At 36.8% G+C, this 26,977-nt stretch overlaps 1 protein-coding gene and 1 pseudogene across 1 annotated transcript in view; one reads left to right on the top strand and one right to left on the bottom strand.

The window, feature by feature from the left end:
• The window catches only part of ADGRV1 (adhesion G protein-coupled receptor V1), a 515,575-nt gene that overhangs the window by 168,151 nt on the left and 320,447 nt on the right, over nucleotides 1–26,977 (top strand). Inside the window, exons 60-74 of the mRNA XM_064596364.1 lie at nucleotides 327–444; nucleotides 2,697–2,820; nucleotides 3,812–3,950; nucleotides 4,121–4,306; nucleotides 4,664–4,896; nucleotides 7,516–7,664; nucleotides 9,829–10,030; nucleotides 10,550–10,769; nucleotides 12,948–13,187; nucleotides 14,491–14,640; nucleotides 15,703–16,176; nucleotides 18,567–18,710; nucleotides 21,331–21,505; nucleotides 22,185–22,320; nucleotides 24,137–25,242. Of these exons, the coding sequence (XP_064452434.1) occupies nucleotides 327–444; nucleotides 2,697–2,820; nucleotides 3,812–3,950; nucleotides 4,121–4,306; nucleotides 4,664–4,896; nucleotides 7,516–7,664; nucleotides 9,829–10,030; nucleotides 10,550–10,769; nucleotides 12,948–13,187; nucleotides 14,491–14,640; nucleotides 15,703–16,176; nucleotides 18,567–18,710; nucleotides 21,331–21,505; nucleotides 22,185–22,320; nucleotides 24,137–25,242 (3,796 nt within the window). The remainder of the gene's footprint in view (nucleotides 1–326; nucleotides 445–2,696; nucleotides 2,821–3,811; nucleotides 3,951–4,120; nucleotides 4,307–4,663; nucleotides 4,897–7,515; nucleotides 7,665–9,828; nucleotides 10,031–10,549; nucleotides 10,770–12,947; nucleotides 13,188–14,490; nucleotides 14,641–15,702; nucleotides 16,177–18,566; nucleotides 18,711–21,330; nucleotides 21,506–22,184; nucleotides 22,321–24,136; nucleotides 25,243–26,977) is intronic.
• Nucleotides 5,838–6,325, bottom strand: LOC123859965 (small ribosomal subunit protein uS17-like; annotated as a pseudogene).

The raw sequence follows: 26,977 nt of genomic DNA on the forward strand, positions 1-26,977 counted from the left end.
GTCAGCCAAGCTGGACATCTGGGTGTCATCCCATTTCCACCTACCCTGTAACACTTGCATGTATTTGATCACTAGGTCTGGTCAAATATCAGACAATTTAGAGGTTATGTTAATTTCCCCCCTTCTTTCCTATTAAAAACTTAAATGGGATTTATGGTCAGAACTAATTTTTATATAGTAATTTGCTCTAGAAGCAGCTTGTAATTCTAAGGTATAAAAAGGACACACTTTAAAAATGCTTATGGACATAAACATTATTCCACTAATGAGAACACCCAAAATTTGGTTCAATCTGGAAAATTTATTATTCCTCTCATTTGATGTAGACAGAGTCTCAGAAGACTATTGTATTGCACACACTTCATGATACCGTGTTGGAGGAGGACAGGCATTTCACCATTCAGTTAATATCAATTGATGAGGTAGAAATATCTCCAATGAAAGGTAAGAGAAATTCACATTTTTGGAACTTAAAAAGTAGATACTCAGAAAAATATAACCAAATAATCGATAGTTACAAAGTTAGGTTTTATAATTCCTAAAATGTCTGCTAAAACATAAAGATGTCATTTCACACCTGTGTACTGTAGCCAAAGAATTTTTTTTTTTTAAGATTTTATTTATTTATTTGAGACAGAGAGAATGAGAGACAGAAAGCAGGAGAGGGAGGAGGGTCAGAGGGAGAAGCAGACTCCCCGCCGAGCAGGGAGCCCGATGCGGGACTCGATCCCGGGACTCCAGGATCATGACCTGAGCCAAAGGCAGTCGCTTAACCAACTGAGCCACCCAGGCGCCCCGCCAAAGAATTTTTAAAACTAAAATTCTGATACCTGATATTGGTAAAGTCATATGTCAAAGATTTCATAAAACTTAGCTGTGTGATTTTTTAAAAAGATGTGTATTGTAGTTATGTTTATAAAATAAAACATGGAAGCTTCCTAAATGGTCTATCAATAGGAGACCTGTTAAATATGACAGAATACCATGTAAGTATTCAAAAGGATATAGCAGAAAAAGCCTTAATTACATTAAAACTTAAAAACAATTATATGGGTAACTATTGTGTTAAAGCAGACTTTATAATGTGTTCAAAGTTATCCCATTTTTGTCATGTGCATGTTATAAATGTGTGTGGAATTATTTACTTGAAATGTTGATAGTGGGTTTTAATTACCTATATTTTCTACACATATTTATAATGGTCACATATTACTTTTACAATAAAATATTATTTTATTTTATTTATTTTTTATTTTTTTAAGATTATTTGTTTATTTATGTATTTAACAGAGAGAGAGTGCTTGACAAGTAGGCAGAGCGACAGGCAGAGGGAGAGGGAGAAGCAGGCGCCCTGCTGAGCAAGGAGCCTGATGAGGGGCTCGATCCCAGGATCCTAGGATCATGACCTGAGCTGATGGCAGACGCTTAACGACTGAGCCACCCAGGCACCCCAATAAGATATTATTTTAAAACCTAGCATATTACGTCTCAGCCTACTATGTCTATTTTCATCTGAAAGTGATTACTTCAGTGTTTTGACATTTCAGAAATAGGCATTGTAATTCTCATTTGCCTATGTTCCATATGAAAATTTGTCTCTTAGATCTGGAGAGAAAGGACTAATGTTTCTAAAGTGGTTGCATTGTGGTACACATAATAATAACCATAAAAAATGGCCCGGCAGCTTTGATATGATAGCTTAGTGACTGTTACATGCCCTTCTTCACCATCAAGGACTCCATCCTATGTGAGAATCTGTGGCCAAAAAAGCAGAATTCCATGGCCAAAAAGATTGTCAAAATTGTAGAGAATATCACTGTACATACCTAAGGTAGTTATTTTTTTGCATTTTTATATAGAGTACTTTACAACAAACCTGTGAGGGAATCATATGATTGTACCATATTCTTCCATACATCTTACATTAACTCAGTTATCAACACCCCATTAAATGTCAGGATTGATGACATACAGACTAACTAGACATAAGAATAGGAATATACCAGTGGTTCAGGGTGAATCATATATTAATATAAAAAATTCATAATATATTTCAAACTGTGACATACTTAGACATGACAAACCACTCTTGGTTTTATTAATCCATTGCCAAAGAAAGTGAGAGTATGGTAATTTCAATCCCTTGTTTCATGAAACCCTAATATGAGCTTCTGGAAACAATTTTCTTTAAGTTACTGCTAAATTATAATATGAATACTCAACATTACTTAGTATGGTTTTTCTTTCTATTAATATTTGGCACATTTTTATAAATGCTTATAAGTAATAGTGGAGTCAGAAAATTAAAAAGTACCCTGGAATTCTTGCTTTTGCCACATAGCCATTTGCAGTGAACTGCATGCAGAATTGTTATTGCAGAAGTGAATTAATGCAAATGGTAGAAGAGTACTCACTTATCATGGGAGCAATAGTGGAATTAGTACCCACTTTCTCCTGACCCCTTTCATTAAAATATGATCTTGGGCAAGTTATTTGCCTCAATGTCTTGGGTGCCTTAGTATGCTTAAATAATTTCATTGGTAAAATGAAGATAATGTTAGTACCTAATTTATATGATTGTCATGGCAATTAACACATAAGATTAGAATACGTGAAGTGATGAGAATTTTGTCACACATATATTAAGTGAATACATGTGTTTGCTACATACATGTTATATATCAACTTCAACTTAGGTAGCGCATCAGTAATCATTCGGGGAGCTAAGGGAACATCAGGAGAAGTTGGGATAGCTCCATCATCTAGGCATGTCCTCATTGGAGAACCCTCAGGAAAGTATAATGGTACTGCTATCATCAGGTAAGGGCTTCGTGATTTTTTTTTGCTTAGGTGGAGATTTTGAAGTTTTATTTAAATCATTAGCATTTTATGCCGTAAGTGCATAGTTCTCATTACATACATATTTTGCAAGCATTGTCATTTTATGTATTAGTAACATCCTGTGAAAAGTAGAAAAAACTTTTGGCAACAATTGAAGCCATATCCTGACCTGTCTTGAAGTTAAATCATGAAGAATATTTTGGAAAAGTTCCTTCAACAAAAACATGTTGGTCACACAGTTGTGTCTTGACCTCTCTTGACGTTAGATCGTGACTGCTTCTTGGATGATTTGCACAACCCATGACGAGAAAAACACCTTGAGTTAACGCCAGGAGAGCTGATGCTTTTGGCTCCGTTCTGTCACTAACTATGTAAAATAAGAGAGTTGCTTCATCTCTGTAAGCTTGTGTCATAGCTACAGAATCATTCCTTTGAAAATCCTCTGGATCAAACATTTTATGATTCTAAGTGTTCTAAACTTAGGGACTACTGTATAACTGCGTTGTATGATCATAGGCAATTTTGTTTAATACAAATTTTCTCATGAGGAGTGGGACAACTGCCAGTGAAGTATCTGAATTTGAGTTAATATTTTCTTTTTGGTAGTTTTCCTTTAGTGTTGCATGTATGAAGTGCTGTTTTTTAGAGAACTCTGTTAGGCTATTCATATTTTGCACCTTGTGTATTAAATGAAAAGTCTATAAATACTTTCTTTTAAATCCCTTTAAACCTTCCCCTTTTAACATGTAGGTTTTACTACTGTTGTCAATTAAATTTACATATGGTCAGGACTTTGAGTGTTACTATTCTGGAGTCATAAAACTTTTTTTTGGTTTATAGTTGATCGATAAGGCTATATAATGTATAATGTTCTTGAAAAAAAATGAAAACTGTTGATGAAAGACACAGAAAATATTTAGGAAAGATTACTTCAACAAAAATGTACTGATTATACATTTGTGTATTGTAGCCTCATTCGTGGCCCAGCAATCTGGGGGGAGGTCATGGTGTCCTGGAGGATATTCCCTCCTTCTGTGGGAGAATTTGCTGAAATATCAGGAAAACTGACGATGCAAGATGGACAGTCTGCAGCAGTTGTAATAATACAGGTATCAATATGACTGGCTTCCATTATGCCCCTTGCATGTGTGGGGGGAGTATGGGGGGGTTGTCGGAGGTGGTTGGTACCCCTGAGTTTGTTGTTGTGGTGGACATGATAGATATTTTTCTTTAAATGGTATAGATCCTACTGTTGATGGCTCTGTTTGTCCTTCTCTAGGCTTTGAATGATGACATTCCTGAGGAGAAGAGCTCCTATGAGTTTCAGCTTACTGGGTTCAGTGAGGGGGGTGCCCTGAGTGGACCCAGCAGCACTGCTAACATCACCCTGGTGGCCAGTGACTTTCCCTACGGCCAATTTTCCTTTTCACAGGAGCAACTTCGAGTGTCGGAAGAAGCCCAAAGGGTACAGTGTAAAATGCTTAAAATCCTAAATATCATTTTTGGTTTTTATTTTGTGAGTGATCTTTATTTGTAAAGCTGGGTGAAGCTTTAATTTAAATATTAAGACTTCATGTAGCAGGATATATTGTGAGTGATCTTTAAAAAGTGTTTCAATTTCCTTGTTCATATTCCAGAGTTTTCACAAATTGATTAATTTGCTACTAATACCATTATTTTAACATATACTTTATAAAATTTTATAGATTTCTACATAAACATAACCCTGCTAAACATAGAATCTTTAGTTAGAAACCATAAAAATTAAGTATGAGCTGGTAGATTAAACATCCAAATCAGATAAAAACTGCTTCTTACATAGGTGGACATCACAGTCATCCGTTCAGGTGGATCATTTGGCCCTGTGAGACTCTGGTATGAGACCGTGAGTGGGACAGCAGAGGCAGGCTTGGATTTTATCCCTGCGGCGGGGGAGCTCCTCTTTGAAGCAGGGGAGATGGCGAAAAGTGTGCACATTGAAATATTTGATGATGGTCTTCCTGAAGGCCCAGAGGAATTTTCTCTAGTAATTACAAAGGTGGAACTCCTGGGAAGGTAAAGTTAAAAAAGAAAATTAGGCAAAATGAAATAGAGAGAGAGAGAGAGAATATGTTGTATAGGGATTAATACTGAACTTGCTCTTTTTCAGATTTATGTGAGAGTGGGACAGGGCATAGTAGGGAAATTATGACAAAGACTAACTGTTAATTATGCAGCGTTCTAAAATATCAGTTTTTCCTGAAAGTTGAAAGTATGTTGTTTTTATTGTGAGAATTCACTCTGGGTAGTTAGAGAATTGAACATGGTATGGCTTGTAATAATTAGGTAAGGAAACGGAGGTCAAAGGTCAGCTGGTGTGATGGAATTTACTTTCCCTTCCCTCTATCTCTATACCTGAGACTGAGTGAGAAATTTCTTTCCTTGGTATCTCTGAAGGCCATATTGTCTTCTGTGGGGGAATGAGATGGAGTTTTCAAGTGGGGAATAATATGAGTCAAAGATAGTCAGTTGTTACCGTGCACCATGTTTTTATTGAAGATCAAGAATTAACCATATTGAGGCTGTCTCATTCCCTGATTTAGTGGGAGCAGACTTGATTAACAAGGGTGGGAAATACCTGAAGCATGCTGAAATACCCACAAATTGAGTAGCCAAAGGAACCCCTCTGCTCTGACAGATGACACAAAACCCTCAACTAGAATAATATTTGCATTTATATAAGTCTTAAAAGAATTTTTCTTGTGCATGAAAATGATTTTGCATCTGTTATATGAATGTCATGCTTTTAAAGCTTTTTCTAACCAAAATATTTCACTGAGTGACTTAGGTAGAATATATATCATTCCACGTGGAAAAAATACTGTGAATTTGTGTACGCTTCAAATCTTAAATTTCTCAGAAAATGATTCCGTTTCTGGCAATTGGAATGATTTTTTTTTTTTTAACTGGGAAAATAACTATTTTCTTCAGTAGTGTGCGCAGATGTCTAACTAATCTCAGAACTTCTGGAATTGCTTGTTGGGGCCAGCGGCCTTCATGGCTTTGAGCACACTGAAGCTCACAGTCTTGCTCAGGGGCCAGCACTCGCCCACTGTGACAATGTCACTCATCTGGACATCCCTGAAGCAGGGGGACAGGTGCACAGACATGTTCTTGTGGCGTTTCTCAAGGCAGTTGTACTTTTGGATGTAGTGGAGGTAGTTCTCAGTGGATGATGGTGGTCCTCTGCATCTTCCTCTTGGTCACCACACCAGACGGAATCCACCCTCAGATGGAGACATTACTAGTGAAGGGGCATTTCTTGTAGATAGAGATGCCCTCAGTGGCCTCCTTGGGCATCTTGAAGCCCAGACTAATGTTTTTGTAGTATCATAGAGCGTCTCCTTCCAACTTCTCCAAGCAGGACCCTCTTCTTATTTTGAAAGGTGGCTGGCCGTTTTTGGTAGGCTCACTCAGTCTGAATGTGTGCCATCTTCCCAGCTACCTGGGAAAAGGAAAACTGGCAGTGGGAATGAATTTGAACTTATATTAGATGTGTTAAAATTTGAGCTGGTCATGGACTATTTTAATGAAGTGAAATTTAGTTATTAGCCCATTAAGTGTGAGATAACATCTGTGTTATTGACTAACTAGGACTTGGAGATTTTGCCCTCTGTGCTACCCTTTAAAAAAAAAAAAAAAAAAAGCAATTCCTACAGAAGTTTAATTCTGAGAAAACAAGGTTTTCCTTCTAGGTAAATTTCTAGGTTTCCTTTGATTTGAAAAAGGAAAGGTAGAAGGTTTCCTTCTAGGTAAATTTCTAGGTTTCCTTTGATTTGCCTAGTTGCTAGGAAATTCACTGCTTGGGTGTTAAGGTAATCAGCTAATCTACAGTCCATCTCAGACAACCTTTAACATTTACTCTTATCATTTAATATTTTAATCCCTAGTTTTCTAATTTTGCCTTCCATATAACCTGATTAACTAGTTTTCAACCTTTTGAAACTATGTAGCATAAAAATACCAAGTAAATAGAATTTGAGAATTGAAAAAAAGATTAAAATGGTTTACAGCCATTTTTTAGCTTCAGAAATTAAAGTGATATGAAACTGTGGAAGACAAAATGATAAAATACCGATAAAAAAAAGTGACTTCTTTAGCAGAAAGATGTCATTAGCCAAGTAAACCACCATCTATATTAAACATTAGAGGCATTGATTGTAATCAGTGTCCACAGAAACATTTTCTTGTAGCTTGAAATATCAGTAGTGACATGACACCCTTTTTTTTCTTCAAAGTAACCCTTTCAGCCTGTCCCTGAATACACTGCAGTTCCGCATGCATCCCCTGCCTCAGCCTGTCACCGTCAGATGAGTTTATCTCTAGCTCAGAGGTTCATTTTACAACTATTCCCCAATCTCCTGATAGTCATATTATCTTCCCATTGCCTAAGTTTAATAACTTTGTATTGGTTTTGGTTTCATGCAGGCAGTGATAATTGGGAGCAGCACAAAGTCTATTTCAGACATCATTTCAGAAAAAAAAAAGAGTATTTTAGTGTTGGGGATCTTTAAAAGTATTAAAATGCTTAATAGGACTAAGTTATAGGAGCTAAGAGGACCCTTCAGTTCATGCTGACCAATTAATATACTCATTTTCTTTTCTTTTCTTATTATTTTTTCATGACTTTGCAAGAGGGTATGATTTTACCATCCGAGAAAATGGTCTTCAGTTAGATCAACCTCCTGAAATAGGAAACATCTCCATTGTCCGAATCGTAATAATGAAAAATGATAATGCAGATGGAGTCATTGAATTTGATCCAAGGTATACTGCCTTTGAAGGTAAGTTCAGCAATCTTACAAATTTACTACTACTTTCTGAGTTACAGAGTACCCGAGTATGACACTGTCAGTTTGAATTTCCACGTGTAAATGTTCTTAGTTTGCTCTGTGTGTGTGCACCCATGTGTGTGCATGTATGCATGTGTATGCACATACATGTACACCTTCATGTGTATTTACATATGCCTTTATATATTTATATTTTTTTTTAAATTTATTTTGAGTTACCTTTGGGCAGTATTGAATCCCACTTGTGTATGGCAAAGCTGAATGGTAAGGAACAAGGCTTTAGAAAAACTGTTTAACCTTAGGATTAGTGAAATGTTTATATTTCAGACATCTTTATGAATCTCTTTCTAATTTATGAAATAATTTCCTTTGTGACTATAAATCAGTGAATATTCACTTTCTAATGAATAATCACCTCTGAAATTAGTCTTTTACTGGGCTGCAGATGCAGGGGGTGTCTGGGCAGCTACTCAGACTTTCTGTGACAGTCCCTAATAGCAGCTACCCACTGTTCTTTGTTCTCCCCTCCTGTAGAAGCAGAATGCAGAATCTGTGCCCATATTCCCTCCTGGGGAAAAAGAGGTGGCTGCTTTTTGGATTTTATACAAAAGCATATGCCTTTCAAAATAAACATGTCATCTTCTTGCTGCAATTAATTTATTGACCTCATTTCTGCTATCAGATTCATTGGTTATCTAGCCATTTTTAAAGTTCATCAGAAATCACTTTGGAGGGGCACCTGGGTGGTTCAGTTGATTAAGCGTCTGCCTTCAGCTCAGGGCCCTGGGATCGAGCCCCGCATCGGGCTCCCTGCTTAGCTGGAGAGTCTGCTTTTCCCTCTCCCTCTGCCCCTGCTCGTGTGTTCTCTCTATCTTGCTCACTCTCTCTCCCTCTCAAATAAATAAATAAAATCTTTAAAAACAAAGAAATCACTTTGGAATTGATTAATATTGACCTTATGGGTAAAGTCATGGAAGATACCATTTTGTGAACCTCAGTCTACAGCTAGTGAAAGTCATGCTGCATTTTTTATTCCAAGTAATAAATAAAGGACTGAGAATTTTTTTTCTGTGCACTGATTTCTGTTTGATTCATTGTCTTTGGGGGGATTTGGAGCAATGCATATTTATAATTATAATGTAAATTCAGTATTATTTAGCCATAGCTAATATGAACTGTTGGCGAATATAAGCATAGCTAATTAAATTCTATTAAATGATATTTTAATTTACAGAGGTTAACATAGCTTAAGAGCAAAATAAATTTTTGAAAAGAATTTTTAAGTTGAAATTAAACATTGAGGATACATTTTCAGATTCTCAAATAGATTTCAAAGGAACTGAAAATGTAATAAAATTATATTTTTATCTGGACTTTCAAAAAACATTCATATGATATAATTAACATGAACTTCAATTATTTCTACTTCGTATGTTTCAACTAAATGTAGAAGCAATCCACAATACTTTCCTTTGAGTACGCATATTTTAAATATTTTTCATGTACATCTAGCATTGCCTTGGAAAGCATGGATCATTTATTTCTATGTAACACACAGAGGAAGAATAGCTATGCTAATGATTAAATAGGTTATTTCAATGTGCTATAGTGAGTGCTGTGAATTGTGTAAGACTGATGAATCACAGACCTGTACTCCTGAAACAAATAATGCATTATATGTTAATAAATATAAATAAATAAATAAATAAATAAATAAGTTATTTCAGTTCTAACTTATGCTGTTCACTATACTTTTCAACTTATGACAAACTATATTTCTCATAAAAAGTAAGTTTAAATTTTCACTAATATTTAAAAAGATTTATTTGAGAGAGAGTGAGAGAGAGAGAGAGTCTGTGTGCCCTAGGGGGAGAGAGAGGGAATCTCAAGCACACTCCCCACTGAGCAGGGAGCCTGACACAGGGATCAATCTCACCACTCTGAGATCATGACCTGAGTCAAAATCAGGAGTCAGACGCTTAACCAACTGAGCCACCCAGGCGCCCCCTAATATTTTTTAAAGTGATAAATGAACTATGGAAAAAATGAGGGCTTGCATTGTACTGTTATATTTAATTGCTATTAATTTAACTGAATCTTATAAAAGCTAGTTACTTTGTCTGGCGTACCAATTAAATGCACATTCCTGCCACAGTGGAGGAAGATGTTGGAATGATCATGATTCCGGTGGTGAGGCTGCATGGAACTTACGGCCGTGTGACTGCTGATTTCATCTCTCAGAGCTCCTCTGCAGTTCCTGGTGGTGTTGATTATATGCTGCATGGCAGCTCAGTCACCTTTCAGCATGGGCAGAACTTAAGTTTTATAAATGTCTCCATCATTGATGACAGTGAAAGGTAATACTATTTAATAATGTTGGAAATACTATAGGCATATGTAAAGCATGATTACTGTGTTCCAATTCTTACTTATGTTTGCACTGATAATAGAATTTTACATTATACATATGCCCATTGAGAAACAAGTGAGAAACTTTTGGGGGTTCTGGGGTAGGAAAGAAGGGATTGGGAGACCATTGGGATTTTATGTGTCACTTTTTCGCATAGAGGGAAATGATAATTTTTGCTCCTTTATATTTGAAAAGTCTAGTCAGAATGTAGAAACATCCTGCAACTCACTTGCTTAATGCATTAAGCAATTCAAAAGAAAGGAAGAAAGTCGAATAACTCTTGCAGGTTATATAGTATTGAAGTTGATCATTCATGCTTTTAGCTGAGCACCCTCTTCTTACCACTTGGTGTATGACTGCTGTGCCTTGAATATGTATGACCAATTTGGAAAATGACTAGTTATTTGGATCTTAGAAGCATTTTAATATGTTTAGACTCACAGAATTGCTCCTTCTTGCTATGCAGTGAATTTGCAGAGCCCATTGAAATTTTGCTTGTTGGAGCTACTGGCGGAGCGGTCCTTGGGCGCCACCTAGTGAGCAGAATCACAATTGCCAAGAGTGACTCTCCCTTTGGCGTTGTAAGGTTTCTTAATCGAAGCAAAATTTCTGTTCCTAATCCCAATTCCACAATGATTTTATCCTTGCTGCTGGAGCGGACTGGAGGATTCTTAGGAGAGATTCAGGTAGAATTGTTCTTCCCATGGTTTTAAAAATAATTTTTATAGCCTGAGTTTGGAGTTGGATTTTCTTATTCTTCAAATATATCCATTTATTTATTTACAATCAACAATATTTATTAATTACCCACTGGGTATAAAGTGGCTTCCAAGTCCTATGAATTACATAAAAATATATGAGACATAGCCGTCATCGGGAACTCTTGAGAGCAAGTTAGAAATGAAATGAAGACTTCTGATAAAATGCATTAGTTCATGTATTTGTTGTGTGCTTTCCATGTGCCAGACCCTCTTCTGGGCACTGTGAATGCACCGGTGAATGAGACAGACCTTATCTCTGTTCTCTTAGAGTTTTCAGAACAATAAGCAGATAAATTAAAAAAAATGTGATAACACTGAAGTGCTCTGCAGGGATGTCAAATTGAGAAACACAATCGTGAGTGACCTGTTGACTACTCCAGGTGGTGACATTGTGATATTTAAGCTGAAAGCTAGATACTGAGAGATGGTCATGTAATTGTTAGAGGGCTGAGCCTCTTGGCAGAAGGAATAGCCAGTGTGTATCTACAAGCCTGGCGTGTTTGAGGTCTGGAGGGTCGCATGCAGTAGAGGATTTGGAGGGGAGTGGGTGGCAGCACAAGATCCATCAGAGAGGTCAGAAGGTGTTTGATCACTGAGACCCTCCTAAGCCAGATTAAAGGTCATTCTCAGTGCAAATAGGATGCCATTAGGGAGTCTGAAGCAGGGGAATGGTGTTGATGTCCCCAGGTTGCCATTTTAACTAGCTCCCAATGACTTCGGGGCGGGGGGCAGGGCGGGTGATGGAATGTCAAGAAGCCAGAGCAGAACCAGAGAGGGCAGTTAGGAAGCTTTTGCCCTCTGTCGTCCAGGGCAGAGCTGACCGTGGCTCAGACAGGTGCAGGTGGGATGGTGAGAAGTGAATAGACATTGAGCATCTTTTAGAGGAAAAATTCGCTGGGCAGTGGAGGGCGAGGCAAAGAGGAATCAAGAATAACTGCTAAAATTTTAGTTGAGCACCTGGTTAAATTGTAGTGTTGTTTACTGAGATATGCAGAAGCTTGGGGGGGTGGGGAATCAGGAGTTCTGTTTTGGTCTTGTTCATTTGAGATTGCTACTGGCCATCCCCGTGGAGGGTCGGGCAGGCAGGGGATGTGTGAGTACGGGCTGTGGGGAGGTCAGAGGCTGCTGACACATGGGGAGGCATTTGAAACCATGTGGCCAAAGGAGTGTAGATAGGGATGTGAAGGATACAGCCAGAAGTCCAGGCTGCCAGCATCGAACTATCTGACGAAGGAGAGCCAGCAAAGAAAATTGAGATGTAAAGGCAAAAGGGAATGTATGTATCATGGAGGCCATGAAAGACAGGATGCTGTGTTTCAGGAAAGAGGAAGTGATCAGCTATGCCTGGTGCTGACAAAAGATAAAAGAAGCAAAGAGAAAGTCCCAATTTTCTTTCCTTGTAGATACAAAAAGTATATAATTTTATATTCTAGAAATATTTAAAAATGCATTTATTATACAATTTTTTTCTTATAACAATTTATGAAAATTTATGTTCATTTTACACTAGGAATTTATTTAAGTATATATAGAAGAAATTGCACACCCAGCAGATTTTTCATGTGGTGTTATTGTCTTACTCAAATAGGTTTTGATTGACAAAGCCTGTACATACAGCAAGACAGTGTTGTACTCATTTCTTTAAGTTTATATTTCTCTAATACATGTATATTTAAAATGTGTGCTTTTACATTTTTATTTTCCTGTGGTGATGACAAATGACCAGGTATTCATATTTTTCTTTACTTATTATCCATGAAAACTGATATTCTGTAAGTATGTAGTTTATATTTGCAAATATTAGTATTTTTAAAAAGACATGAGGAATTCCCTAGAGATATCCTAGAATAATTTTCATATATATATATATATTTTTTTTTCCCTAATACTACATATCCTGCAAAGTAATTCTTTGTTTAAAATTGATTATCTCTGGGGTACCCGGCTGGCTTAGTCAGTAAAGCATGCAACTCTTGATCTTGGGGTTGTGAATTTGACCCCAATGTTGGGTGTTGAGATTACTTTAAAAAAATATTAAATAAACAGATCGATAAAAATAAAATAAAATTGATCATCTCCACTAAAAATACAAACACCCTGCAGGTGAACTGGGTGATATTAGGACCCAATTCTCAGGAAGCCTTACCACCACAGAACAGAGACATTGCAGACCCAGTGAGTGGATCCTTCTGTTTTGGAGAGGGAGAAGGTGGTGTGAGAACCATCACTCTGACAGTCTATCCTCATGAAGACATTGAAGTTGAAGAGATTTTCATTATTAAACTTGAACTTGTGAAAGGAGAAGCTAAATTGGACTCCAGAGCTAAAGATATTATATTAACAGTAAGTCTAACTTTATTTTTCCCACAAAATTTTGGAGTAATGGATTTATCAGAAAATGCATTTTACATTTGTTGAAACTCCATGGGCGCTTATGATGAATTGAAAGTTATAAAACCAAATGAAGTCATAATAATTCCTATGGGCCAGACTTTCTGGTTATTATACTAGTTTATTATATAGCTTGATTATTGGTGATTACTTTTTAAAGGGCTCTCATATAGTGATAAATACTTATTTTCTGCTCTGAGAAAATTTGGTGTTTTGGGAATATTTTTGCACTTTCAGATAGAAGCTATTTGTTATATCATCCTAAACGTTGGATATCTTTGCCCTGAAAGTATATAAAAGTTATTAACTCAGTCACCAGTCAGATTGTTGGAAGGAAGAATTGTATTTGTTTAATTAGCATAATGATGTGTTGGATCAAATCTGAGTTGAGCGTATTTGATATAAATGAACGATTCAGTCCATCAAGGGTAAAAAATGCTGAGAACTAGGGCTATGAAAACAATGTAGAGAGGTGCTCTTTTTTTTAAGTTTGGAAAATACTCTAGTCTGGGGTCTCGGTCAGATTTCTCCAGAAAAACAGAGTGAGAGGGAGAGAAAGAGAAAGAAAATTTGATTTTAAAAAATTGACCCACGTGTTTGTGAAGGTTGCAAAATTCATAGAGCAGGCTAGTAGGCAGGAAGCTCAGGAAGGACTTGTGGTTGTGATCATGAGTCTGAATTTTGTGGAATAGGCTGGGAGACTGGAAACTCAAGCAGGATTCCTAAATTGCAGTCTTGAGGCAGAATTCCTTTTTCTCTGGGAAACCTTATTGTTTGCTCTTAAGGCTTTCAATTGATTGGATGAGGCCCACTCACAATATCAAGGGTAAGCTCTTTGACTTAAAGTCAACTGATTGTAAATAGTAATTACATCTACAAAATACATGTAGACATTTACAATCTACAACAACATGTAGACTATTGTCTGCCAAACAATTAGGCCTGGTTAAGTAAAGCAAACATGAGGCAAATCCAGCCAAATTCAGGCACTGAAGTAATATCCTTTTGAGACCCTACAAATTAAAGTTTTCCAGACCCTTCCATTGTCCTTGGAGAATAAGAACCTACTTGTTTAGATGACAGTATACTAAAGAAGCTTTTGAAAAATCAGGTAGCTAGGCAGATTGTATTCAAGTATTATTCCTGTTTTTCTTTCATTTTTTCAGCTTATTTGTATATTGATATGTTGGATACTGTAATTTCATTTATAGTTGTTAAATATGGCATTCACTCTATTGTCTCTTTCTATTTTTAGATACAAAAGTTTGGTGATCCAAATGGGGTTGTTCAGTTTGCTCCTGAGTCTTTATCTGAGAAGATCTATTCAGAGCCGTTGGCTCTGGAAGGGCCCCTGATCATTACTTTCTTTGTCAAAAGAGTCAAGGGCATTTTTGGAGAAATTATGGTATCATTTTTCATTTGATTTTTAAGTAATGTAACAATTTGCCTAACAAATGTGGTTGTGAAGAACAGAGAAACTATGTGTTCTGGTATAAGTTTTGGAAGTGACATGAGTTTCAGAGAAACTGAGAAGGTTCATTTCAGCACCTTTGGGTTCTGTAGTCAACATGAACCTCTCTAGCTGTCTTTCTAAATCCAGCTACACTTAGAGTGAAACGATCTTCCTCACACTTAATCATGAAGAGTATGACTGAACTATTTTGTATTTTCTTGTTTGCTATAACGTTTAACTTCTCCTACTTAAGTCCCTCAATGATTTTTGTAAATTGCTTAATATATTCTTCAGGACTTTATCTCTCCATATAGTTTTTTCATTTATCAACTGATTTTTAAGAGGTTGAATTTGTGTGTATATTGACATAGAATGTTTGGGGATATTCTTGTAAGTCATTGTGATATCTATCTAACAGACCAAGGTTATTTGTTTGCTAGCAGAACATACTTCGAAATTTTTCTTTATGGATTTAACTCTTTTCCTGTATTGGAAATTAACTGGTACTTCTTCGGTGGAAGCTTTATGGTTCGGAGTCCAAAAATTCTAGGAAAATAATTTTTAATTCTTGAAATCTTGTTAAAAGCAAACAAAAACAAATTCCAATATAAAGCAACAGACTATCTACTCACTTTCTACCTTCAAGTATTGTCTGGTTCAAATGCCTGTTAAATATATATTCAGACCTTTTGAATGTATTTGTGGGACTGCCATTCTCAAGTTAACTTTGCTTTGCTTTATCTCTTCAAATCGTATTATTATTTTAGAAGTAGGTGAAATGAGATTTTGTAACTTTGTAGTGCAAATTGCATACATTAGCCCAAAAGAGTTCATATACTTTCACGGTGCTAGTATCATTCGTCCATACTTTCTAAACTGATTATTTGGGGCATCTGGCTTTGAATATAATGATGCACAATTAAAATTTTTTTTTATATATTATAGAGGAAAACATAAAGGATTTTGATTCAGTATACTGAATTATGTGACTTTGTTGGATTTTTTTGCTTTTAGGTTTACTGGGAAATAAGCAGTGAGTTTGATATTACAGGAGACTTTCTTTCTACAAAAGGATTTTTCACTATTGCTGATGGAGAGAGTGAAGTGAGCTTTGATATTCATTTGCTCCCAGATGATATACCTGAGATAGAAGAAGATTATGTGATCCAGCTTGTTTCTGTAGAGGGAGGAGCAGAACTGGATCCAGAAAAATGCATCACACGGTTCTCTGTTTCTGCAAATGATGACCCACATGGAGTATTTGCTCTGTATTCAGATTATCAGTCACTCTTTATTGGGCAGAACCTTAGTAGATTCATCCAAATTAATGTAACCCGGCTTGCAGGAACATTTGGAGATGTTGCTGTTGGATTTCGCATCTCATCTGACCAAAAGGAGCGGCCAGTTTTTACTGAAAATGTAGAGAGGCAACTGGTGGTCAAAGATGGTGCCAGATATAAAGTGGACATGGTACCAGTGAGGAGTCAGGTTTGTAGCATTTCTTCAGTTTCCCGATCATTCCAATGTAACTCCTTCAGAAGAGCACTGGCTCATCTCATGATCAGCTTACAATCTTACTGAGATATTTAAATGTAATCATAGAAATGCATAATAATAATTGGATGATACATTTGCAGATCATAAATGAATTAGGTATATTCCCATTTGGAGATAACATATTTTTGTCTAAACAGTAGCAGGCACTTATGTAGGACTTACTCTTACATCCCTGTATTCTTTGGGAAATTGACTCAGTGCCCCGACCCTGTTGATTAATTTCTAACCCCCATTTCCTATTTCCGAAAATTTTCAATACTGGAATAAAGACTGCAAAACTGGGGAAATGAGAGGTAGATTAACTTAACCAGAATATGATTATATCAAGTCTCATTTACAAGTTAGAAGAGTTTTTTAAAAAATACAGTGTGCTTGAATTATCTACCTTGAAACATTTTCCCATACATATCTATGTAACATTACCTTCTGAATGCATTCAGGTTTTAATCTCTGTTAATGAACACCAGAGGACATTCCTTAGCTTTTCTAGGAAGAGCTTTGTATTATTCTATAGTGAGATTTCATTTGACAGTAAGACATGCTACAGTGAAGATCTGATTATTCTGTTATTTTACTAAGCAATGTGGATAGTATAAAACTATTCTCACACTATGTATAGGAAAACCAAAATATGTGATGTATATTACATGGACTAAAACCCTTGATCTGCCTAACTCGTAGACTGTGTCTTGTAGTGGGTGGTACTTGGTACATTTTGAGGGACGTTAGTCCTCTTCATTTCCCTGCAAAAGCTGAATGGTATACAGTTGACCTTTGAGCAACAAGGGTTGAACTGTGCAGATTCACTTATATGCAGATTTGTGTCAGCAAATGCAGTATGGCACTGTAAATGTCTTTTCCCTTCCTTATGATTTTCTTAATAACACTTTCTTTTCTCTGGCTTACTTTATTGCAAGAATACAATAGTAATATATAAAAACTTATAAAATATGTGTTAATTGTGCATATCAGTAAGGCTTCTGGTCAACAGTAGGCTATTAGTAGTTAAGTTTTGGGGGACACAAAAGTTATATGCATATTTTCTCCTTCTAACATTTCAAAGAACAATGCATTATATCCAGAGCATGAGGGGAAAAGGGAACCACTGAAAAAATCCTACCCTTGATTTATGCCCATGTCACACCTGAGCAGCCCAGCCAGTGAACTGCGTGGGGGAAGGGAATGCCCCTAGAGGAGAGGTGGGAGACACAGGCTTAAAGTAAGGACACTGATTTATTTCTGTTTCCTTAGCACTTGATCTGTGAGTCATGTTCAGTGAATGTCACTTTGAAAAAATGAAGATTGATGGAATGAATGAAACATCTGTTATCCTCAAGTTACATAACATTGAAACTACTAGGGTACATATTGTGTATATTTGGAGGGCTGTGGTGTATGTTTAAATAAGTTATATTTAAAAGAAGAACAGACTCCACAAAAATAGTTATTTTTATGTTCAATAAAGATGTACAGAGTTTTTAATAATATTCTAGGTTATGGGATAACTTGGGGGCTTATCCATTATCAATAACAATATTTCTCTTGGGAAAATGTTTTGTAAATTTCAAAAAAAAAAAAAAAATTTAGGGTAACATTAATTTTTAAATTCAGAGTTTCCCTTATTTATTAGATTTGAAAACTTTATTTTTTTTTATTTACTTGAGAGAGAGAGAGAGAAGGAATGGGGGGAAGGAGCAGAGGGAGAGAGAGAAGCAGGCTTCACACTGAGCAGGGAGCACGATGCGGGACTCGATCCCAGGACCCTGGGATCGTGACCTGAGCCAAAAGCAGATGCTTAACTGACTGAGCCACCCAGGCACCCCTAGATTTGAAAACTTTAAAAATTGGTAATCTAATACATTTCATTAGTAATTTTTATTTATCCAAAATATTCAGGTAATCAGTATACCTAAATCATTATCCATTTTGAGTAAATTTCATTGGAGTATTATTTATCCCTTAATGAAGAGGAAGAAAGAGAGTTTTGCTTTTAGGAGCTGATTCTGTTCCCCAGTGAGCTCTTTCTTTCCTGTGGTACATGATTCATTCTATTACTAACACTACTTCTGTACATCATTCTTGAGGCCATTTGGGCACACATGGAGAATTTGCAAATTTGTGCTTTTTACACTCTATCACTCATCACCTATGGTCTTCATACTGGTGATTTGTTTTATAACCTGGAGGGAAAGGCATATATTGATGAAACTGTACAAAAGGACCCTGTGGCAGTGTGCTAATGACTCATGTCAAATGTCAGTATTTTTCTCTGGAAATTATTTTTTGCTACTAAAAAAGTCATTGATCTTGTTTGTTTATAGGTCTTCCTATCCCTGGGCTCTAATTTCACCTTGCAACTAGTGACGGCAATGCTTGTCAGTGGACGTTTCTACGGCATGCCAAAAATTCTCCAGGAAGCGAAATCCGTTATCCTTCCTGTCCCTGAGAAAGCTGCCAATTCTCAGGTAATTGGTCCTGGGTGTGGAACCAGGCAGGAACCACTAGAGGGCAGCATTCATAGGAAGGATTAAAAAGATTCTTAGACATAAAATTTCTCAAAATTACTATTTTATTAAATCAGTATCAAAGTAGACATGGATACATTATATGAAAATAATTTGCCAAGTTTCAACATTTTCCTTTTTGGATATTTAGAAAGTTTCCGTCCCATAGAATTTGAATATAAAAATTTTTTAGATTATGGTCACTTAGAATGAAAATTTCCAGGTTTTTTAAGGTTGTTTTTAATAGAATATTTAATATTGAGGTATTTTATGCTAAATAATTAAAATTAAAATAAAACATCAGTTAATATTCCAGACTTTTTCATTTACTAATATTGTGATTATTTGTCTTTCATTTTTGGAGCTCTTTTTATCATGACAAGTTTGTGCTGATGGAGATAAATGCTAAAGATGAGATCCTGTGACATGGTTGCCCCTAAATATTTGAATCTTCCACTGGAGTTCAATGTGGAAAGATTGTTTCCTGATCACTTCATAAGTTTACAGGAGAACAAAGAATATCTTGAGGGCTTTACTTTGTATGTAGGCTGGTTCTGTCAATATAGGAGCAAGACAGGGCTGTTGTCTTTGGCTCATGGTAATGTGTGTATTTTTGAGACCATGATGAAATAACATTGCATCCTGTTCCTTCAGATGGGAGGTCCTTCAGCTTGGTTAAGGCAGGCCTAGTCCAGTATGTGGACGTGTAGTCTACACAAATGATAGCCAGGTCTCGCCAGAAGCTTGTGTAACGGGGTCTCTGACCATTAAGGGCATGCTCTTCAGGAACTCCCTCCTGGGCTTCTTCTCCATAGAGAATGAATTTGCTTTGTCCCCTAAATGGAATCCATCAGCATTAAAAATAACTGAGGGGTGCCTGGGTGGCTCAGTTGGTTAAGCGACTGCCTTAGGCTCAGGTCATGATCCTGGAGTCCCTGGATCGAGTCCCGCATCGGGCTCCCTGCTCGGCGGGGAGTCTGCTTCTCCCTCTGACCCTCCTCCCTCTCCTGCTTTCTGTCTCTCATTCTCTCTCTCTCAAATAAATAAATAAAATCTTTAAAAAAAATAAAAAAATAACAGAAGAATAGTGAGTTTTCTTTCTCCTGTACCTCATCTGTTCATGAGAGAATGGAGGAATAGAACTTAATAATACTTTGAATAGTTGTCTTCTTTTTGCTCACAGGTTGTTATAAAAAAGAATTCCTTTCAACATGAATCATTCATTTGGCATAGCAAAATATTTCCTACTCCTTGTTCACGCACATGGTTACAACATTTATCACTTCAAAGGGCAAGATTGGGGCCAGTTAGGATGTATTCCTGTCCTTGGTGTATCCTCTGTACTCCTTACCAGTATATGTGTGTGTGTGTGTGCATGTGCATGCAAGTGCATGCGCTAGGTGGCTAGGACACTTTCAAACAACCCTAGCCATGTAGCATGCATTATCATAGATATACCAAAGGTTTTGACAATTCCTAAGCAAAAGCCTCACTGTAATAGGGAATCTAGGCTAGTGTCAGGTTGAAGTTTCATTTTTGTTTTTATTTTCTTTTTCTTTCTACCCCAGAAGCTATCCTGGGGTACCTTCTCATACTTTTCTGTTACTTTCCATTCCAGTTTAAAATGGGGAGCATAAGGGGCATCTGGGGGACTCAGTCAGTTAAGCATCCAACTCTTGATTTCAGCTCAGGTCATGATCTCCGGGTCATGGAATCTAACTCCGTGTCGGGCTCTGTGCTGGGCATGGAGCCTGCTTAAGATTCTCTCTCTCCCTCTTCCCTCCCCTCTCTCTTTTTTTTCTCTGCCTCTCAAAAAAAAAAAAAAGTTTAAAAAAATGGGGAGAATGAGTCTTAATATAGAACTGTCAATCATATGGTATCCCAATTTATAGAATTTAGGACCAAAAGAGGTAAACTGAGTTATCCAAATCACAATGTGAAGCTAGGAATCTAGTTTTATTTTTACTGATTGACTAGAACTTATTTCATCTAGAAGTCACTTTTAAATCCCAGGGTTCCCTGAGAAGTTTACCATTAAAACAAAATCTTACTTGATATGGATGAAAAAGATGATTATTTTTAAAAAATCTTTGTATGTTTCTGATCCTCAAAAAAAAATTGAATTGAATCAAAGAGCTGAGAAGAATCTTGATAGAAAATCTAGTTCATGGTGCTCATTTTATAAGTGAAGAATTTGTTGTTATATCTTAGAAAGATGTCCGATTTCAGTTCTAAATAAACCGGGTTCTATAAAAACCCACAAACAAGTCATATTAAAATGCCATTTTTAATCTTTTGCTTTCATATAACCATAATTACATTTATCTTTCTTGAATATTATAAATTCATAGGATTCCATTTTGATAAAAAAAATAAAGGTATAAACTATAATCAGAATTATAAAATAGAATAAATTTCCAAGTCTCAGATGTCATTTCTTAAACATTACTCTTTAATTGAATATATTTTAAAACAAGAAAATATGTTGTGTAAACAAAAAGAAAGTTGACTTTTAATCCACTCTTCAGAAAATGGGAACCTTTAGGGAGAAATAAAATATTCTAAGCATGTTTTTCCTCAGGTTGGATTTGAATCTACCTCTTTTCCACTCATGGACGTCGCTGCAGGAACCAGCCAAGTTGTGATTTCTAGGAGAGGCACGTATGGCTCGCTCATGGTTGCCTGGGGGGCTGGATATGCTCCTGGGGTAGAAATCCCCGAATTCATTGTTGTTGGCAACATGACCCCAAAACTAGGTGAGTTGTCGCTTTGCTAAGATCTGCCCCGTAGAACATAGAGATAGATGTGTGATTGGCCACTAATTTTCTTGGCTCATTTCCTTACTTTGGATAATGAACTATTTGTTTTCTAATACAGTGCTCCCATATTTTAGTGATCAGAGTTGCCCAGTCTACTTGGTAAAAACGAGAAGCTTTATTCAGTCAAATTAAAAACTTCATATGGCACCTGGAAATAGTGGTCACTAAGCAGCCAACTCTGTGGATATATTAGGAGTTTGTTAAAACTAGTTCTAAAAACCTAATGTGGCTTGTACAGTAACAACAACAACAACAAAAGGCACACCTTTGTATTCATTTATGTGTTCACCGGAATATTTCTGATAATAGAGCAGCTGTGGCTTCATCTCCTTTGTGTTTTTATTCTCCCGTTAGCTCTGGGAGGGTCAGTGAGCTGTATGCATTAGATGACCTGACCTCTACTCTGCAGAGCAGACAGGGAATGAGGGCAAAATTTTGGTGTAGGGACCTTTCTTTCAGTTCACGTACCCTTCTCCCCAACTTTTTTAGTGTATTACCTCTTGTAGATGGTCATAGAATTCTGGAAAAGACTCTATTTTACTACACTTTAAGAGTTGAATCCCAGTGTAAGAACTCAAAAATAATAACCTGCTTCCCTTCTCCTATTCCCGTTCAGGGAGCCTTTCATTTTCCCATGGAGAACAAAGGAAAGGAGTCTTGCTGTGGACATTTGCCAGTCCTGGTCGGCCGGAGGCCTTTGTTCTTCACCTCTCGGGAGTACAGAGCAGCGCCCCTGGTGGGGCTCAGCTTCGGTAAGATCAGTTTGATTCTCACCCAGCACAGTCTCTGAGGAATAATCTGGGATTTATCAGTTGAAACAGAAGAAGACACAAGGATCGCTTTCCCTGGAGCAGATGCGGAAACGGTTTTAGTGTAGAGCCACGCGTGGCCTGCATGCCAAAGATGCCACGGAGGGAGGCCGACTTTCATAGAGCCACCCCCCACTGCTGGCTTTGAAGAGCGTTCTCTCTGAGCTCTCACTCAGCAGTGTTGGTCCGGAGGAACATCTCCACTAAGAACCATGATGGCAAAGTCAACTATTATTAAAGAAGTCTGTCTTCTGAGCATCTGCTGAAACATACCTCATTTTCCTAAGGGATTAAGAATAAGAATCGGCTATAATGTGACTTGTACCAGTAGCTCATTTGAGTTTAATTTAAATCAGTATGTTTGCAGATAGATATGTCCCAACCAGAAGCAATTTACTTTTCTCATACCTGGGGTGGGCTTGATCAAAACAGCAGAGGACAGACCTTAGAGACAGATTCATGGATTTAGTCCTGGCTCTGCCACTTACTTGCTGTGTGACTTTGGGAATGTTACTTGATCTTTCTGTCGTTGACTTACTTGGAAAATGGGGGAAAAGTGCAGACAACACCAGTGTGTGTTCAAGTATGTTTGTATACATGTTTAGGTGTAGGCGATATTGGTTGGCAAAATCAAATATGGTTTTAGATTATACATATGCCGTTTAAAAAATGGGCACAGAACGTATTGCTGGGTAACAAATTTAAGTGCCTTTAACAACAGCAATAGTTAACAGTTTTATAGTGCTTACCCTAGACCAGGCATTGCTTTAAAATATTTTATATATACATACACACATATATATATATATATAATTCATATGTATATATATGAAATAAATGTGTTATATATATTTTATATGTATATATATGTTTACTATTACTCTTCACAACACCCATATGACATGGATACTATTATTAGTCCCTTTAGATGGAGAAAGGACTCACAGATATGTAACAGACCCAGCATCACACAGCTAATAAGGTTGGGACCATGATTTGAACCCAGGTTGCCTTCTACTGTCTGAGCTTTTAACCACTGTGCTATGTGTTGAGTGATGGGTGCTTGACACTAGAGAGTGATGGACTCTGGGGTGTCCTTCCTAAAGGATTAAAAGAACTGATTAAAAAAAAAAAAAACTGTGAAAGAAAATATGTCTGTGTCCTGAATTCTGTTGATGGGCCACCTGTGTTAGCTCTGGTAAAGCTATTAACTCCCAACAAAACTCCACAGGGAAAAGCTAAGGATAAATCACTCCATCATGGATGTTTCTTCAAATTCATATGTAAAATTTTAGCAACAATTGTGTGAGAGAATAGTTCCATTACTGGCCACCTGGAAGAAGCAAGGATTTTGCATCTAATGGGGACAACTATTTCTATTTGGTAGATAAGAAATCTGGCTGATATCCCAGGATCTTGAGTTTTTGGCTGCTTGTGTACTGATCTTAAGAGAGAGCCTGATATTTCAGATTCTTCAGAGAGCTTCTCTGGGATAAACTGGAGAAACAGACCAGAGACCTATAAGCTCTTCACTGGGCTCCAACTTGTCAGGCTTGTCCCCCACAATTGCAGCTTCTGTTCTTACATTTCGTGTGTTCTGGTATATTCATCAATAAGTGAGTAGGGTTTTAGGGAATTTGAAAGGGCATGCCATCCTTAAGATGCCCTCATGAGAAGCACCTTAAATATTTGAAAAATGAACCTCTACAATGGCATTCCTACTTTTTATCAGTTCTTTCATGTTTTTTTTTTTTTCCAGATCAGGTTTCACCTTTGCTGAAATTGAACCAATGGGAGTCTTTCAATTTTCCCCTAGTTCTAGAAATGTCATGGTGTCAGAGGATACACAGATGATCAGATTATATGTCCAAAGACTGTTTGGGTTCCATGGTGATCTTGTTAAAGTTTCCTATCAGACAGCTGCAGGAAGTGCAAAGCCCGTGGAAGACTTTGAGCCTGTTAAGAATGGGGAACTGCTTTTTCAAAAATTCCAACCTGAGGTGGATTTTGAAATAATCATCATTAATGATCAGCTTCCCGAGGAAGAAGAAATTTTTTACATTAATCTAACTTCAGTAGAAATGAAAGGATTACAAAAGTTTGATGCCCATTGGAGACCACGCCTGAATCTAGGTTTTAGCGTGGCACTGATTACAATATTGGATAATGATGACCCAGCAGGAATGGATGTTTCTTTCCCTAAGACAACTGTGGCTGTCGCAGTTGACACAGCTCTCATTCCTGTAGAAACTGACTTCTTGGCCACATACCCTGACACGACCAAGATAATGGCTGTTCCACAGCCCACCAAAATGGTTGACATTACTGAGGTGGCTGGTGCATCTGCCATCCCTGAGAAGCTTGTCACCATTCCTGATACATCCGCCTTGTCTGAGACACCTGATGTGGCCACCGTGACTGCAGATGTTTCCGTCCATGGAATATTTAGTCTTGGGCCACCTACTGTTTATGTTGAAGAAGAGGTGGGAAATGGCACATTTAATGCTGCAGAAATTCTTATTCGAAGAACTGGTGGGTCTACTGGCAATGTCACTATAACAGTTAAAACTTTCGGTGAAAGATCTGCTCAGAAGGAACAAAATGCATTGCCCTTTCATGATATCTATGGGATTTCCAACCTAACGTGGGCCACTGAAGAAGAAGATTTTGAAGAACAAACTCTTATCCTTACCTTTGTAGATGGAGAAAGAGAACGTAAAGTATTGGTTCAGATTTTGGATGACGACGAGCCTGAGGGGCAAGAATTCTTCTACGTGTTTCTTACAGACCCCCAAGGGGGAGCACAGCTCGTGAAGGGGAAGGATGACAGTGGATTTGCAGCTTTTGCCAGTATCATTATTACAGGTATATCTCTGGAGTAATGGACATAAAAATGTGCTTGTGCTACAGAATTTATAATAATATTATTCTGTCTTAAATTTAATTTGAGAGGGTGAATTACTTGAATCACTCATAGTTATTATTAAAACGTTGTTTTCTTGTGGCATAGACCCATAACATGAACTCACGATGTTGTTCTGAGGCGCCAAGCTAGAATTTAATGGACTATAAATGTCACTTAGCTCTGAGCCAGTTAAACAATCTATAAAATTTATATTATCACAATATAGGGAAAACCTTAAAAATGCATAAGTCCATGTTCTTCCTCTGGAAAATATTTAATTTAATTATCCAAACACATGATTGCCTATGCTGTTATGAAACCTCATTCTGAATTTCTAAACCACTTTCAATAATCCATCCCCAAAATCTAAGTCTCATTATCAGGAAGTTCTTCCTTTATGTTGGGAAATAGATTAAAAATATTTTCTTTTGTTCTCCTCTTGAACCAATGCAGTTTATATAACTTTTTTTTTTTTTTTACCATTGGGTGTATATATTATAATAGCTTAAAAATTCAATGATTTTTTTTAGAGTTCCTCATACCTCTTATAAAAGGTTTCAGTGATAGTTTGTAGTTTTCGGTTGAAATCATACTGTATTTCTTAATGTGGTTTAGCTCAGCTTGTCAGTACCTTACACTAATTAGAGTATTGACAAGGCCATCTTATGATTCTTACCTACTCTGCTCTTTTTTATAAGCATTTATGAATTATATATAGTGCTTTACAGTTTCAGATGACACCATGATAAAATAATGTAGTGGAAAGAAAACTAAATATCACGAAGCCTATATTTATGGCCCAGATCAACCATCAATTGGGAAACCCAATGAAATCATTTAGTGTCTACTCTTTATGTTTCTCTTTTATAAAAAGAAAATTTTAGAATAAACATCTTTATGATCCACTTTTAGGATTTGATGCCTCCTCCTAGAATTTTTATTGTATGTTAGCCATTCAGTAATAATTTAGTCATAATTTTGCAATTGCATAACTTCCTTTTATACCCAGCACCATCCCATTTATGTTACCCAACAAATTTACACCAGTCAGAATTGTTATTTATTCCTGTTCCTCCAGTTTATTGAGTATTGTAAATTCTAATTCTATTGACCAAATTATTTACTGATTTTGATTCACATTAGCTTAATGCCATCTATATTTTTCTATTAAAATTATTTTGAGACTCGACAACCTCCTCCCCCATTCCATGACATAGATATTTAATTATAGTTATTGGAATGACAGTCAAAATGTTTAGCCACTAGTTTGGCAGAGGCACAGACCTGTCAAAATGGTTACTGGAGGCTCCTTCCTATCCCAAGGATATCCCAGTCTAACTCTCCAGGCACTCAGTTGAACCTTGATGAGGTAGGTACTCTAAACGCTTACCTTCCCTACATAAGGTATATTGATGACACACAGATGATAAATAATCAACTCCATACCTACTTCTTACTGTCATGTGATGTAATTTACCTGACAACGTCTGCAGTACATTTGCATGGTCATATACCCCACATTTCCTTATTTGTCTTCTCCTCTCCTGGCTTTTTAACATAGTATTTCCCTTTTAACCACATCATTAATTTTTCCTATTCCTCTTATCTTTAGCTAATCTTCATAGTCTTTTCACATTTAGATTTTATTTTATTTTTTTATTTTTTTTTAAAGATTTTATTTATTTAATGACAGAG

This window comes from Mirounga angustirostris, unplaced genomic scaffold (genome assembly GCF_029215605.1).
Source record: "Mirounga angustirostris isolate CCGP_5_RB_7025 unplaced genomic scaffold, mMirAng1.0.hap1 SCAF_7, whole genome shotgun sequence".
NCBI lineage: Eukaryota > Metazoa > Chordata > Mammalia > Carnivora > Phocidae > Mirounga > Mirounga angustirostris.